General features: G+C 54.8%; 4 protein-coding genes across 4 annotated transcripts; 1 reads left to right on the top strand and 3 right to left on the bottom strand.

Moving 5' to 3' along the window:
* Positions 1–1189: 1189 nt before the first annotated feature.
* ACC1 (acetyl-coenzyme-A carboxylase) lies at positions 1190–8199 on the top strand (the record flags this gene model as incomplete). The annotated part of the gene is given in 4 exon segments (XM_065759402.1): positions 1190–1375; positions 1468–1733; positions 1802–2093; positions 2107–8199. The coding sequence occupies 4 exon segments, from the start codon at positions 1190–1192 to the stop codon at positions 8197–8199; spliced, it is 6837 nt and encodes a 2278-aa protein (XP_065611966.1).
* A 751-nt stretch (positions 8200–8950) lies between these two features.
* N0V96_011803 (uncharacterized protein) lies at positions 8951–11437 on the bottom strand (the record flags this gene model as incomplete). The annotated part of the gene is made up of 1 exon (XM_053192644.1): positions 8951–11437. One exon carries the CDS (start codon positions 11435–11437, stop codon positions 8951–8953), a length of 2487 nt encoding a protein of 828 aa, XP_053050001.1.
* A 1320-nt stretch (positions 11438–12757) lies between these two features.
* Positions 12758–13987, bottom strand: N0V96_011804 (uncharacterized protein; the record flags this gene model as incomplete). Its single annotated transcript, XM_065759403.1, has 1 exon — positions 12758–13987. The coding sequence occupies one exon, from the start codon at positions 13985–13987 to the stop codon at positions 12758–12760; it is 1230 nt and encodes a 409-aa protein (XP_065611967.1).
* A 282-nt stretch (positions 13988–14269) lies between these two features.
* N0V96_011805 (uncharacterized protein) lies at positions 14270–15691 on the bottom strand (the record flags this gene model as incomplete). The annotated part of the gene is made up of 2 exons (XM_065759404.1): positions 14270–14287; positions 14729–15691. 2 exons carry the CDS (start codon positions 15689–15691, stop codon positions 14270–14272), a joined length of 981 nt encoding a protein of 326 aa, XP_065611968.1.
* Between the last annotated feature and the right edge of the window lie 1106 nt (positions 15692–16797).

The raw sequence follows: 16797 nt of genomic DNA on the forward strand, positions 1-16797 counted from the left end.
CAGCTTGAGGTACAGGTTGAGGTACAGCTGTAGGTACACGGCGTCTACTTTGATCTCCAGAAAAAGGTACTTGGCCAAGTGACTTTGCGCCCCTCCTCATCCATCCTCACCTTCGTCTGCGCTCCTCCCACGCCGTCAACGCCGCTCCAACAATCCCCGTCAAAGTTCCAGGTCCCAAATTCCACATCGCTCATTGCCTCAACCCCGGAACTCCCGTCCAAAAAAAGTCCACACCTCACACACCTCTCTCACACGCTCACTCTCACTCTCACTCCCCTGCGCCTGGATCCTCCTCCTATTGCTTGTTCCTGTACACAGTATTCGCTGGCTGTCGTTGTCTCCAGTTCTCCAGTTCACCAAGTCTTCTGACTGCCTGTCCTTTTTTTTTGGTGGCTCATCTCATCCCATCCACAAAGTCGCCGGACTACAATAACATCCTTCTATTCCCACTTCCCAGCAGCTCTTCTTCCCTCTCTCCTTCGACCTCTCTCTTCCCACTCTCTCCCTTCCATTCTCCCTTTTTCTGACACACCTTTTAGACCTTCTGTCCTAGCCACAAGACAGAAGAAGGAAGCATCTTGTCTTACCAAGCTTGCTCACAATTCAAAACCAGGTACGTTGTCTCTAGGCAGTGCTGCTTGCTCTGCTCTGCTGGCTGCTTGTTCTACGGAATACCAGCCAGTTAGTTGCGCGCGCAATCTCTACTCTTAGGCCCAGCCCAGTTGCTCTCGACTACGTCTCCCTGGCACCCCGTCTCGCGGCGCCCATTTTAACCCCTGGCGTGGCATGCATTCCTCGCCCACCCCAATATTCTTCCCCCCTCTTAGTGCTGCCTCGCGCCCGATTTCCCCAACAAGAAACTTTTTTGAGAACTGTGAGAGAGCTGGTTTTTTGGCTAACAATACCTCTTTTCCCGACTATCTAGAGACTCGAACAAATCTCTGTTCTACACCTCCGCCACGATCAATTGCTCTGCCTATACCCCATACTGTTCTTTGTTGCAGAGACAGAATTCAACAAATTAATCTCCTGCTCGAATCTTCCCCCTTCGAGCAACCGAAAAACTCCCCGACGACCCCCACGTCATAACACCCCGAATCGAAGCTCCCTGAGCTTGCCCCGATTCATGACGGTCACTTTCTGAGATACCCACGAAGTTCCACACCACGCACACAAACACATCGCAATCATGACCGAAATCACAGCAGCCAACGGCACTGGCCGGACTGTGCCTCACGTCAATGGCAAGGCGACGTACGCCGAGAAGCACAAAATCGCCGACCACTTCATTGGCGGCAACAAGCTCAGCAACGCTCCGGCCTCCAAGGTCAAGGACTTTGTTGCCCAGCAAGATGGTCACACCGTCATCACCAACGTGCGTTGAGCCCCAATTTCCACCCCAAAGACACAGGGGATCATGTTGGTGGGTTCGGAGAATGCAAAGTATGCTGACCGATTGGAAAACAGGTACTGATCGCCAACAACGGTATTGCTGCCGTCAAGGAGATCCGTTCGGTCCGGAAATGGGCCTACGAAACGTTCGGCGACGAGAAGGCCATCCAGTTCACCGTTATGGCCACCCCCGAGGATTTGGCTGCCAACGCCGATTACATTCGCATGGCTGACCACTACGTCGAGGTTCCCGGCGGTACCAACAACCACAACTACGCCAACGTGGAGCTGATTGTTGATATTGCTGAGCGCATGAACGTCCACGCTGTTTGGGCCGGATGGTGAGTTTTCTGCTGCTCCCGACCACTGTCGCCTGCCCCCCGCAGTAGCTAACGATTTCTCTTTACAGGGGTCACGCTTCCGAAAACCCCAAGCTTCCCGAGTCCCTCGCCGCCTCCCCCAAGAAGATTGTCTTCATCGGACCTCCCGGCTCCGCCATGCGATCTCTTGGTGACAAGATTTCCTCCACAATTGTTGCACAGCACGCCAAGGTACCCTGTATCCCCTGGTCAGGTACTGGTGTCGACGCAGTCGAGGTCGACAACCAGGGTATCGTCACTGTCGCAGACGACATCTACTCCAAGGGCTGCGTCACGTCGTGGCAAGAGGGTCTCGAGAAGGCCAAGGCCATTGGCTTCCCCGTCATGATCAAAGGCCTCCGAGGGTGGTGGTGGTAAGGGTATCAGAAAGGCCCTTTCCGAGGACGGCTTCGAGCAGCTGTACAAGGCCGCTGCTGGCGAGATTCCCGGTTCTCCCATCTTCATCATGAAGTTGGCAGGCAACGCGAGACATTTGGAGGTGCAGCTGCTTGCTGACCAGTACGGAAACAACATCTCCCTCTTTGGTAGAGATTGTTCGGTCCAGCGTCGTCACCAGAAGATTATTGAGGAGGCTCCCGTCACCATCGCTAAGGACATCACATTCAAGGCCATGGAGGATGCTGCCGTTCGTCTCGGAAGACTCGTCGGTTACGTCTCTGCTGGTACCGTTGAGTACTTGTACTCGCACGCCGACGATAAGTTCTACTTCCTCGAGCTGAACCCCCGTCTTCAGGTCGAGCATCCTACCACCGAAATGGTCAGTGGCGTCAACCTGCCCGCGGCCCAGCTCCAGATTGCCATGGGTATTCCCCTGCACAGAATCCGCGACATTCGTCTCCTGTACGGTGTCGACCCCAGGACATCCACTGAGATCGACTTCGAGTTCAAGCAGGAGGGCAGCGAGAAGACGCAGCGTCGCCCTAGACCCAAGGGTCATACCACTGCTTGCAGAATTACCTCCGAGGACCCTGGTGAAGGATTCAAGCCCTCAAACGGTGTCATGCACGACCTTAACTTCAGGAGTTCCTCCAACGTATGGGGCTACTTCTCCGTCAGTACCGCCTCCAGTATTCACTCCTTCTCTGATTCCCAGTTCGGTCACATTTTCGCCTACGGCGAGAACCGTGCTGCTTCTCGTAAGCACATGGTTGTTGCCCTGAAGGAATTGAGCATTCGTGGTGACTTCCGGACAACGGTTGAGTACCTCATCAAGCTTCTGGAGACCGAGGCTTTTGAGGACAACACCATCACCACCGGCTGGCTCGACGAGCTCATCACCAAGAAGCTGACTGCTGAGCGCCCCGACCCCATGTTGGCTGTTGTCTGCGGTGCCGTTACCAAGGCCCATCTCTTCAGCGAAGAGTGCATGACCGAGTACCGCACCAGCTTGGAGAAGGGTCAGGTTCCCTCCAAGGACATTCTCAAGACCGTCTTCGCCATCGACTTCATCTACGAGGGTTTCCGCTACAAGTTCACCGCCACCCGTGCCAGCGTCGACAGCTACCACCTCTTCATCAACGGCTCCAAGTGCTCTGTTGGTGTCCGTGTCCTCAGTGACGGTGGTCTGCTTATCCTTCTGGATGGCCGCTCCCACAGTGTTTACTGGAAGGAGGAAGTTGGTGCCACTCGTCTTTCCGTTGACGGCAAGACGTGCTTGCTGGAGCAGGAGAACGACCCCACCCAGCTTCGCACCCCTTCCCCCGGTAAGCTCGTCAAGTACTTGGTCGAGAACGGCGAGCACGTCAAGGCTGGCCAACCCTTCGCCGAGGTTGAGGTCATGAAGATGTACATGCCCCTCATCGCTTCCGAGGATGGTCTTGTTCAGCTCATCAAGCAGCCGGGAGCCACTCTCGAGGCTGGTGACATTCTGGGAATATTGGCCCTTGATGACCCCAGCCGCGTCAAGCAGGCTTCGCCTTTCGTCGGTCAGCTCCCCGTCTACGGCGAGCCTGTTGCTGTCGGAACCAAGCCTGCCCAGAGATTTGATCTTCTGCACAACACCCTGAAGAACATTCTTCTCGGCTACGACAACTCCGTCATCATGGCCGCTACCCTAAAGCAGCTCATCGAGGTCCTTCGCACCCCTGAGCTTCCCTTCAGCCAGTGGAACGCCCAGTTCGCTGCGCTGCACAGCCGTATGCCCCAGAAGCTCGACGCTCAGTTCACTCAGATCGTCGACCGCGCCAAGAGCCGTCACGCAGACTTCCCCGCCAAGGCGTTGGCCAAGGCCTTCCAGAAGTTCCTCGAGGACAATGTCGCTGCTGGTGATGCTGACATGCTCAAGACCACCCTGGCCCCGTTGACTGACGTCCTGAACGCATACTCCGAGGGAACCAAGGCCCACGAGTTGACCGTCATCAAGGACCTCTTGGGCTCGTATATCGAGATTGAGCGCCTGTTCACTGGGTACGGAACCCAGGAGGATAGTGTCATTCTCAAGCTGCGTGACCAGAACAAGGACGATATCCGCAAGGTTGTTCAGACTGTTCTTTCTCACAGCCGTGTTGGTGCCAAGAGCTCGCTGATCCTCGCCATCCTTGAGGAGTACCGCCCCAACAAGCCCAACGTTGGAAACGTCGCCAAGTACCTCCGCACTGCTCTGCAGCAGTTGACCGAGCTCCAGTCTTCCCGCACCACCTCCAAGGTTTCCCTCAAGGCCCGCGAGATCATGATTCAGTGCTCTCTGCCTTCCCTTGAGGAGCGTACCGCCCAGATGGAGCACATTCTCCGCTCTTCCGTCGTGGAGTCTCGCTACGGCGAGGCCGCCTGGGACCACCGTGAGCCCAGCCTCGAGGTCATCAAGGAAGTTGTCGACTCCAAGTACACCGTCTTCGACGTCTTGACCCTCTTCTTCGCTCACGAGGATCCTTGGGTCTCTCTCGCTGCCCTTGAGGTCTACGTTCGCCGTGCCTACCGTGCGTACATCCTCAAGCAGATCGAGTACCACTCCGACGAGACCGATACCCCTCTGTTCTGCACTTGGGACTTTGCTCTCCGCAAGATCGGCCAGAGCGAGTACGGTCTGCCTCTCCAGTCCGCCGCGCCTTCCTCTCCCGCTACTCCCAGCGGTAGCGGCGGCTCGTTCGACTTCAAGCGCATCCACTCCATCAGCGACATGTCCTACCTCAACCACAAGTGGGACTCTGAGCCCAACCGCAAGGGTGTCATTGTGCCCGTCAAGTACCTCGATGACGCTGAGGACTTGCTCGGAAAGGCTCTTGAAACCTTGACCGTCTCTGAGAAGGCCAGGAAGCGCAGCACCCCCGGTCTCATTCCTGATCTGAGCGGCAAGCGCAAGCCCGCTGCCCCCAAGGTTGACTCTGACGAGCTTTCCGCTGTCATCAACGTTGCTGTCCGCGACGCCGAGAGCAAGAGCGATCAGGAGATTCTTTCTCGCATTGTTCCCATCGTCGAGCAGTTCAAGGAGGAGCTTCTCAACCGCAACGTCCGCCGCATCACCTTCATCTGCGGTCGCAACGATGGCGCCTACCCCGGCTACTACACCTTCCGTGGTCCAGAGTACGTTGAGGATGACAGCATTCGTCACAGTGAGCCCGCTCTTGCTTTCCAGCTTGAGCTCGGAAGACTTGCCAAGTTCCACATCAAGCCCGTATTCACTGAGAACAAGAACATCCACGTCTACGAGGGTGTCGGCAAGGCTGTCGACGGTGACAAGCGCTACTTCACTCGCGCCGTCATTCGTCCCGGCCGTCTCCGTGATGAGATCCCCACTGCTGAGTACTTGATCTCTGAGGCCGACCGCGTTATCAACGATATCTTTGACGCTCTTGAGATCATTGGCAACAACAACTCCGATTTGAACCAGGTCTTCATCAACTTCACCCCCGTGTTCCAGCTCCACCCCCAGGAGGTTGAGAGCAGTCTCCAAGGCTTCCTGGACCGCTTTGGAGCTCGCGCTTGGCGTCTTCGTGTCGCCCAGGTCGAGATCCGTATTATCTGCACTGATCCCGACACTGGCGTCCCCTACCCTCTGCGTGTCATCATCACTAACACCTCTGGATACGTTGTTGATGTTGACATCTACGCTGAGCGCAAGTCTGAGAAGGGCGAGTGGGTCTTCAACAGCATTGGCGGTACCAAGGAGAAGGGCCCCATGCACCTGTTGCCTGTCTCGACTCCCTATGCCACCAAGAACCCTCTGCAGCCCAAGCGTTACAAGGCTCACTTGATGGGCACTCAGTACGTGTACGATTTCCCGGAGCTCTTCCGCCAGGCCATCCAGAACAGCTGGACCCAGTCTGTCAAGAAGCATGGCGCACTGGGCGCTCAGCAGCCCAAGTCTGGCGAGTGTGTCTCGTATACTGAGCTCGTCCTGGACGACAAGGACACCCTTCAGGAGGTCAACCGCGAGCCCGGTACCAACACCTGCGGTATGGTTGGTTGGATCTTCAACGCCAAGACCCCTGAGTACCCCAAGGGCCGCAAGTTCATTGTTGTCGCCAACGATATCACCTACATGATCGGTTCTTTCGGCCCCAAGGAGGATAACTTCTTCTACAAGTGCACCGAGCTCGCTCGCAAGCTTGGAATTCCCCGCATTTACCTGTCTGCCAACTCTGGTGCCCGTCTCGGTGTCGCTAACGAGCTCATGCCCTACTTCAAGGTTGCGTGGAACGATGCCAACAAGCAGGACAACGGCTTCAAGTACCTCTACCTCGACGACGAGGCCCAGAAGCGCTTCGCCAAGGACGTCATCACCGAGGAGATCTCCGAGGATGGTGAGAAGCGCCACAAGATTGTCACCATTGTCGGTCAGGAGGACGGTCTTGGTGTCGAGTGTCTGAGAGGATCTGGTCTCATCGCTGGTGCGACGAGCAAGGCCTACAATGACATCTTCACCATTACCTTGGTCACTTGCCGTTCCGTCGGTATTGGTGCCTACCTTGTCCGTCTTGGTCAGCGTGCTGTCCAGATTGAGGGTCAGCCCATCATTCTCACTGGTGCCCCTGCCTTGAACAATGTTCTTGGTCGCGAGATCTACACCTCCAACTTGCAGCTTGGTGGCACTCAGATCATGTACCGTAATGGTGTCTCCCACATGACCGGTACTGATGACTTTGATGGTGTTTCCAAAATTGTCGAGTGGATGTCCTTCATCCCCGAGAAGCGTGGCAGCCCCATCCCTGTCAGCCCCAGCACCGACGGCTGGGACCGTGATGTCGTCTACACGCCTCCCCAGAAGCAGGCTTACGATGTCCGCTGGATGATTGGCGGTCACCCCACCGACAACGGTGGCTTCGAGGCCGGCCTCTTCGACAAGGACTCTTTCGTCGAGACTCTCGGCGGTTGGGCCCGTACCGTCGTCGTCGGTCGCGCTCGCCTTGGCGGTATCCCCATGGGTGTCATCGCCGTCGAGGCCCGCTCCGTTGAGAACATTACCCCTGCCGATCCCGCCAACCCTGACTCCATCGAGCAGATCACCAACGAGGCTGGTGGTGTGTGGTACCCCAACTCCGCCTTCAAGACCGCTCAGGCCATCAACGACTTCAACAATGGTGAGCAGCTGCCTTTGATGATCCTCGCCAACTGGAGAGGTTTCTCTGGTGGTCAGCGTGACATGTACAACGAGGTCTTGAAGTACGGTTCTTACATCGTCGACGCCCTCGTCAAGTACGAGCAGCCCATCTTCGTCTACATTCCTCCCTTCGGAGAGCTTCGTGGTGGTTCCTGGGTCGTCGTCGACCCCACCATCAACCCCGAGGCCATGGAGATGTACGCTGATGTCGATGCCCGCGGTGGTGTCCTCGAGCCCGAGGGTATCATCGGTATCAAGTACCGCAAGGACAAGCAGCTCGAGACCATGGCTCGCCTGGACCCCGTCTACGCCTCTCTTAAGAAGCAGATGACCGCCGATCTGCCCAAGGAGCAGGCCGACGAGATCAAGAAGAAGATGACCATCCGCGAGAAGCAGCTTCTGCCTGTCTACTCCCAGGTTGCCATCCAATTCGCCGACCTGCACGACCGTGCTGGTCGCATGAAGGCCAAGGGTGTCATTCGTGACCAACTGGAGTGGGTCAACTCCCGTCGCTACTTCTACTGGCGTCTGCGCCGTCGTCTCAACGAGGAGTACCTCCTCAAGCGCATGTCGTCGACCGTCCTCACTTCCACCCCCGGTAACGACAAGTCCAAGGCTCCCGAGACCCGCAGCCGCAACCTCCAGCTCCTCGAGACCTGGTCTGGTGTCGTTAACTTCTCCACTGCCGATCGTGAGGTGGCTGAGTGGTACGAGGCCAACCGCAAGTCTGTCACTGACAGAATCGAGACCGTCAAGGCCGACAACCTGGCTGCTGACCTCAGCTCTGTCCTGAGGGCCAACAAGAGCGCCGCCATGCGTGGTGTTCGCGATGTCATCCGCACCATGCCGCCTGAGGAGCGTGACCAACTCCTCAAGTACCTGCGCGATTAAACAAACATATATGAAGAGTGGTCGGCGTAACGCTTATGGGTGGTGTAAGGGTATAATGGGGGTTTAGACATGTTTTTCTGGGATGATTATGACTATGTACGAGCATTACTCCGCAATTTTGTTAAGATAGATTTCAATGTTGGGAAAATACTCCCTTTAATGAACCTTTCCGTCCACCGTAAATGTGATTGTAAATTGAGCTGATTCGATAGCTCTATGGCCACCGGCGTTTCGAGTGGACACGCGTCGCTCCATGCTTTCTGTTGAGTTGTGTCACTGCTCATCACTTGCATATGGAGACGTTACTTGATTCTTCAAGTACGAAGTGTGCTTAGTCCAGACTTGGCATATGTAGCCACAGCTGGATGGTGCAGCACCTCTTTCGCATTGATTAAGAAACACACTCCTAGCGTACAGACCATAACAGAACTCCGGACGCCCAGAAAAACAAAAAGCTTATGCTCCGTCCCGATCTCGATCCCCTATATTGCCCCCTACATCTCTCAGCCTACACTCCGTATCGGCTCAGATTTGCGCTTAGCCGTCGCCGCCCTTCATGCCTCGACATCTGAATCGCAAGGTATGTAACCCACCCAGAAACCGATCCCCTCCTATGACACAACCCAGCCATGCCTCCAGAGCCTCTTGAATTTCCCCGGCCGCAAGTCACGTCTCCATCATTCATCACTTGCGGCCTCGTGAGCTGGAGGCATGGCTCTTCCTAATCAACTGCCTATACTTTGGCATCGATTTACATTGCCCGGCGCTTAGGCTGCCGCTCTCCATCCATTGACGATGGCGTATTCGCCGGCGAAGGACTCGGGATGCCGCCGGGTGTCAGGGAAGGATGGGTCAATAGGAGAGGATCGGTGTAGCCGTTGGAGATCGTGTCGTGAGATCTCTTTTGACCTGAGGCGGGCCCGGCGACACTGCCTTGTGTAAGAGGCATCCCAGGCATACCCGAAGCCGTCTGCGGCATTGAGGCAATTTGCGCCTGGGCCTGTTCCCATATATCGCTGTCGAAGGAGGGCTGCGGCGGGATCTGGGGCAGGGTCTGCTGGGGGAAGCTATTGCCATTTGAGGCCCGGGGGAAGGCAGCAACACCAGCCGAAGCCTGGGTAGGGGCAGTACCGGCCATGGGCGAGCTCAGTCCCTGATACTGTGGCGCCGCCGTGTTCGCCCTGTAGGCCGGGTTCATGTATCTCTGTTGGGCCAGCATGCTGTTGGACGCGAGGCCGGATATGCGTGGCGTCCGGCTCTGGCGGATGAACGGCCTGGGCGGGTAACCATTCTGGGGCGGGAAGCTCTGAGTTGGCATGGCCTGGGGCGACATACCCTGAGGCAACAAACCGTGGGACGGCAGACCCTGATACGGCGTCTGCGGGCTCTGAACGAAGTTGGTGAAGCCACCGGATGCTTGTTGAGGGAACCCAGAGCTGGCTGCGTTGCCAAACTGTGCTGGTGTGTTCTGGTACGGGTTACCCAGAGACCACATTGGCCTGGCCATGCCCGAAGATGGCATGTTTTGGGGCGGCATGTTCTGCAAGGCAGGGTTCCGGAGCAACATGTCTGGAGATGCCGTGCCTTGAGGCGCCATACTTTGAGGCGCCATGCCGTAGAGGCGCGCAATCTGAGGTGACGCCCCCCGATATGCCGTGTTCTGAGACGGCGTGCCCGGCCAAGACGTGGTGGGCTGAGATGGCGGCATACCCTGCGACAAAGTGGCCTGGGTCGACATCGCAAGAGATATCCCCTGCCCAGCGCCGTTGGACACATTGTTGCCCATGCCCATGCCCATGTCCGCGCTCATGCCCATACCCGCCGTGTTCTGGATGTCAGGTACAGTGCCTGGCATCCGAGAACCGAACTGGGCTGCCATGTAGGCATTCTGGGTCGGCGCGGCATGGGCATGGGCATGGGCCTGCGGTACCGAAGGCTGCTGGTAGTTGATGGGCATGTTGTTGCCCGTTGTCATGGTATTCTGGCTGGGATATGCAAGGGCAGACCCCTGAGAGGCCTGAGGAGAGGCTGAATATCCATTCTGAATTGGTATGCCTCTAGCTGGTATTATCGGACGCCGCTGCCGGACATTCGGCCGTCTATGGCCTCCGGATCTCGACGTGTTCATGGCCGGGCGGGGGCCCTGGGACGCCGCTCTGACTGCTGCCGCGTGGACGGGGGCGGGGGACGCCGTCGGCGTGGCATCCCGGCGGGGAGTCTGCGCTCGAAGCGCTCTCAGGGTCGCTTGGTCTGGTCCGCTCAGGGTAGGTCTCATTTGCTGCGGAACTGCTGGGTAGCTGTTGGGCGTCTTCTCGCCCACCAGGCTGCCCATCGCCATGGTATTCTGGGCAGGATATGTAGGGGCAGGGTTCCGAGAGACTTGAGGGGCGGCTTGCTGTTGAAGTGGCGCTTGTGCTGGCAGGATGACGGGAGTTGATTGTTCGCTCTTTGTGTTGGCGGGGGGTGTATGAGAATCGCCTTCTTTGACGGGATTCTCGGGGGTCGGTTGAGAGAGATCGGGGCTTGGGAGATGACTTGCTGTTGGGAGACAGATGGAGCGATGATTCTGAACGAGTCTCATGTCAGGTGTTGGTGGACACGAAGGGCCGCCGAACAAACTCTCCAGGTCATCGATTGTGAATTCGTCTACATCTAGCGTGGGGACATCGACCTCGGGCTTGGGGATGTTGGCGAGCATGCTCTCGTCGACACGCTGGACTTCTTCGGGAACGGCTCGAACTGGTTGAGACTCAACGTCTCCAGTAGGCACGGGTCCTATTTGTTGTAGCACTTCAAGGCCTTCGGCTTCGTCATCGTTGTCGTCGTTGTCGTCGTCGTCGTCGTCGTCGTCGTCGTAGTCGGAGTCATCTGAGATGGCCATGATACTAGCATGGTCTTCACCTCCAGACTCGACTGGATTGGCCTCATTCACCAAGGCCAGTCTCGGCTTCTCGGCCTGCTTCTCCTCCTTGTTCCATCGGCCAAGATTCAACGAGAACTGTTGGTCCACGTATTTTCCTCTTTCACGGATGCCGTGACACATGCCGAGATCCCAAATCTCGCACGTGGGATTGGAGCATCTGTAGACGCCGCTTTCAGTTTTGCGACGCTCTGTGTCGAGGAGAAGATTCTTTGAGAGACCAGGGCACTCTTTGCCGGTCTGAATGTACTTGACGCAGTAACGGACTGTGTCTCTTGGCCAGTTGCATTCGCAAATGAATTGGTCGGAAACGCACATGGTGGCGGTTGTTGTGATTATTAGTGTGTGGTGGGCGTGGTGATTCGACTACCTTCCTGTCGATTGCTCAAGGATCGAAGAGGCTGACTTGTAGTATCGACCACTCAGGGGATGATTATAGACAGAATTGAATCGGGCCCGCCGTAGAGAATGATTGTGGGTGAAGTTTGGGTAGAAGTAATTCACAAGAACGGGTCCTGTGGTGTCAGAATGGGAAGAAGGCTAGCCAGCAGTACTGTAGAAGAGGAGAATAAGTTGGTTGTAAGAAGGAAGGGAAGAAGAAGTCTGGGACAAGAGAGAAGGGGAAAAGTTAGGAAGAAGAAGGTGAATCTGGAAGTATCGGAGATAGACAGGCTAAGATGGGAAGCCATGGAGTTGACCTTGTGGCCTCTGAAGGTAAAAGGGCGGCCATCTCGAGTGGGGCACCCATCTCCGATGGCGATGGTGAATATGTAAGTTGCCATACAAGGTACGGTACGAATAAGTGAATCAGTGGTTGCCGGAGATAGGTCCCGGTGGTGAATTGAAGCATGGCCCTCAAGGTTGCGTGAGTAAGTTCAGACGAATTCGACTTGCTTGAGCAATTGAACCCAAGCTACCTCTATGATGTTTCTCCGATGCTCATATTAGATGTTAAAGAAGGACAACATGAAGTCAGCCAATTGTTTACCTCTTCGGCCTTTCTCTTGTACTCACGTCGACTTGGGCCCGGTCATAAGCCTCTTCCACTACCGACTGGAGGCGTATACTTGCGGATCCAGTCTTTGGGCTTGGGAGACTAGACTCTTCGGAGATGGAAACGTGGGAGTCATCGTTTTGAGGGAAGTCCGGTCTTGGGCTTACATCGTGAAGTTGAGGCCCATGTCAGACGCCATAGAGACATGGTAGACTGCAGAACTGCCCGGCGGGAACTAGACATTGCCCTAATGGCAAGGCATATACACGTACAATTAGAACCTAATTGGGAAAGACCACACTGAGTCTATTGGACTCCACCATCGAACCTGTCAAACTCTCCGAAGCGTGGTTCCCACGGCGAGGGTAAAGAGAGCAAATTGGGAGCAAGAACACTGTTGCCAACATGATATCGTGACACAAAGAAATTAAAACATCATTAATCATTTGAATCCTGTTATTAAGCCCGCCAACGCTTTGCTAATCCAATCTCGCCTTGATCTCTTTGGCTCATTATGTAGGAGACATCAAAACTCGCAAACCTCAAAAGAATCATACAAAGCGAACATTATGTTTCAAACAACCCAAGTTTTACCAGACAAATATCCTGGGGAGCTGGTTTACCAAGGAGTCGGAAGTCTGTAACTAAAGTGAGCGGGCCAGCGTGAGGATCTCTTGTGCCGTCTCCTCAGATTTCTCAATGTTGACCCAGTGGCCTGCCCCAGGAATTATGACAGACCCCCTCCAGCAGTCAGACCGGACACTCTCGCCGCTCTCCATGGCTTCAAGAGCACCAGGAACCTGGTACGTTCCCCAATCGTGTGTCCCGGAGACGTATTTCGTCGGGGTCGCCAGCTTTGTTCCCGCAAAACAGAGAAGGTCTGCGGACAAGGCCGGGTCGATGAGGACTTTGTACCACAACAAAGAAAGTCGAAACGTGTTTCGGGAGTATTCGTCAACGTAGACCTGAAGTTCTGCGTCGGTGAGCCATGGTGTTTCACTGAGTTTGGCTCTCACATCGGCCGACTCTTGCGCCATGTCCAGCTCGATATTCCCGCGCATCGATAGGTGCGCTCTCATGACGTAGTAATGTGGCATAATGGAGATCTCTTGTGCTGTCCAGGAGTCGAGAGGTCGAGGCTTGTTTAGACCGTGGTCTGCAGACTTTAGGTGGAAGTATCCCCGGAGGAAATCATGCATCGGCTGGCCTGTGGGATGAGTCCATTCATCGACTGCTCCTGATGAGGCGTTGTAATACTTGTAGTGCTTTCTCGGCGGGTCAAGCTTTAGGAGGGAGGATTGGATGTCATTGTCATTCTTGATTGCCTTCCCGCTATCCTCTTGTTTGGATTCAAACAAAGAAGCTAATTGCGGTGCAGCCCCAGTCCCTAACGGCAGCTGAGGAGATCCCTTGAATGGATGCGCCATCAATACCAAAGACTTGATCATATCTGGCCGCGTGATAGCACACATGGAAGCCACAAATGCCCCGAGATCGTGCCCGACGAGAGTATGGATGGTCTCGTAGCCAAGTGCATGGACTAGGGTGACTATATCTCGCAACGCGGTCAGCGGACGGATGGTCTCTTCGCTGATCGGGCTCAGATCGGCGTTGTGCGTCCGGCCAAAGCCTCTCATGTCGGGAGCGACTGCATAGTATCCTGCCGCGGCAAGCTTTGGCATAACAGCAGACCAGTCGAATGATAGGTTTGGAAAGCCGTGAAGAAGCAGGATCAGTGGCGGAAGGCCTTTGGAGGGAGCATCTTTAGGGAAAGATTCAAGGATGTGGAACTTCAAACCTATGGGCGAAGTGTCGACATAGCGAGAGATGACGCCGGGAGGAAGATCCCACGGAGGTAGTTGTGCAGGATCCATCATGCCCGAGTAATATGACGATCAATATGAGATAGTTGCCACGGAAGGTAGCAGCTACTAGAGAACCCAAAAACCTCTGTGGCCGGAACAGTGTTGTAACAGCTGAGGGACTACAGAGGCTTTTCAACGTTCATTGATCATGTCGAAGCGGTTGTTCGCGTGCCTCGGTTATCGGCAGCCGTTGGAGAACTACGTCACAGGAGATCAGCCACAGCTTATGCGGAGGAATCGAGATGCCGATTACGCCTCAAGCGGCGTATCAACGGCGACTTTTCATTTGAATTACTCAGCTCCGACAAACTAATGCTTAATTTCATCTAGATTCCAGGGTCATTCAACCACAGTTGTATTACTTTCTATCGCGAAGCTGGTGAATTGAATCTCAGAACCGACGGTTTCCTCTTTCATAGCGTGCGCAAAGACACCAAAGATCGGCCCTGTCATCTCTCTCTCAACTAAGTCGGCAACTCGCACCCTCCCCGCTGTATTCCAGTCTCCCGAGTCGTTCTCGCGATAGGAAAATGCGTAATCCTGCGCAGTTGCTTCTAGACGCATACCTAGGACTGTTGTGGAGGTGTTGACTGGGATAAAAGCTGACTGAGTCTTGTCTTCTGACGTTGTTGTCACGCTGAACACCACTTTCGAAGATTGAAAGTCAAATGAAAGAGAAACATGGCGCGGTGCATCCTTATAAATTGCCAGTCCAGCTCTCAAAGGCTGCCCCCTTGATGCACTGGGAACGCTGAGGATTACTGAAGCGGATGCATCAATGGATCGTTGCCGCTTGCCAACAAACGTGCTAGTACCGGTGGGAGTCGATAGATCGCTAGCACTGCACTGGAGTACCAAGCCTGTCTCGCCACTGATATGATACATCTCGAACTCGGGATCGCGGATGTATACCAGATCGACATGCGCCGGAGCCTTATGAATCAATGATTCATTGCCACCAATAGGGCCAGAAAGAACACGCTCAAACTCCATCGTGGGTTGCTGGATCGTTGGCCACCCGTCTTCTGGCCAATCGATGGTGGTCAAGAATGTCTCCCGGCCAAGCGGCGGGCGACCATGCTCGTTGCGCACACCAAGAACCACAGCCCACCAAGCACCGCTTTGATCCTGGAAGAGTTCGCCATGACCGATGTTCTGGATGTACTCGTCTGGTTTCCCATCAGCGGTCATGATAGGGTTTGCATCGCAGGACTCGTAGGGGCCCCAGATATCCTTTGAGCGCCCGATGCTCAACATGTGATGCTCAAAAGTGCCACCCTCGGCGACGAGGAGGTAATAGTAGCCCCCTCGCTTATAGATGTGAGGGCCCTCGGTATCATAGCGCGCGAAGCCGCCCCATATCTCTCGGGTTTCTGTTAGAGCCTTGCCCGTTGCGATGTTGATCTCGAATTGCTTGATCGTGCAGCTGGGCTGTTTGAGGCGGTCTATCATCCAGCATCCCTGTACATAGACACGGCCATCATCGTCAAAATACAGATTGGGGTCGATACCGTTGAAAGGGAAATGAATTGGATTAGACCATCTGCCTGACCATATATCGGTCGTGGTGATGTAGAGGTTGTCTAGGGCGAAGGTGTCTTGATTATGCGTTCCATTTGTGCAAATAATGTAGAAAGCGCCTTGGTGGTGGCGTATGGTTGGCGCAAACAGACCGGCACTGGCGACCATGATGTTACCCGTATCCAGAGGCATCACTGCTGTGCTTGCATGATTGAGGGAGATTTGTTCCCTGCGATTGATGGCATTGCCTTGACGTGTGTCAGTAAATATGCTCATGGAGCTGAGCTCCGGCTATTTCACCTACCAATATGCCTCCAGTCTTGAAGGTTTGTTGAGGCGTAAATGGGTAGCCCAGGAAAGATGTGGAAAGATGAAGTTACCAGAAAGAAGACACCATCGATGAAAACGACCGAGGGATCTGGTGCGAATCCAGACACAATTGGGTTGTTGTATGTGCGCTTAGTCGCCATCGTTGCAACCAACCCTTTGATAAATCGGATGATTGACAGCTGAAAACTGAACTGTCATGAAGCACACACAAGTTTACGGTCCCAGCAGCTTCAAGTTTATAGCCACATGCCCTTCCGATGTGATAACATCCGATCAGCTTCTGGGGATCTGGGCCCGAGATGGAGAAGTGGACCAATTCGCCGCGGAGAATTGCACACCACACCACTACCCCGATCTAAATTGCCGACGAACGCCCATCCCATATCATGACTCGCGATCATTGCTCAGCTCGTCCGATATTCTCGAATTTAGCCGGGCCAGAATGTCTAATAGCGTGCCAAAGAGAGATCTAGCACGAGTGGATATGGCCTCGCTGCCGACATTGTGCATGATTTCAAGCAAAGCCACGCCGACTTGTCGGAGCTTCTCAACCTGTGCAAAAGTCAGCTGTTTGGTCTACTGTTAGCTCGAATCTCAAGATGATTGTGTTTACGCAAGGTTCTCCGTTGGCCTGTAAGGCCTCAAAGGGAATATCCGACACAGCCTCCAAGAGATCGCTCGCTATCTCGACTTTGCGCATAGCAAGCATCATTGAATCGTCTATCAGTCCTAGAACTTCGATGAAGCCTCGCTCTGAAAAACGATTAAGCAGAACCAGGCGCAACGTATGAAAGGTGACAAACAGGTTGGCTTTCTGAATAAATATTGCACGAATGCGGAACTGGGCTGTCGCCTCGCTGAGTGTTCCCGAGAACGCAGTTTTGGGATCACGAACCCAAGTTGGGCAGTTCCGGAGAAAGCTGGTGAAGTCGAAATACAATTGCATGGTAGATTTCTTTAACTCTGAT

This window comes from Colletotrichum fioriniae, assembly GCF_027942845.1.
Source record: "Colletotrichum fioriniae strain IMI 355084 chromosome Unknown scaffold_19, whole genome shotgun sequence".
Lineage (NCBI taxonomy): Eukaryota > Fungi > Ascomycota > Sordariomycetes > Glomerellales > Glomerellaceae > Colletotrichum > Colletotrichum fioriniae.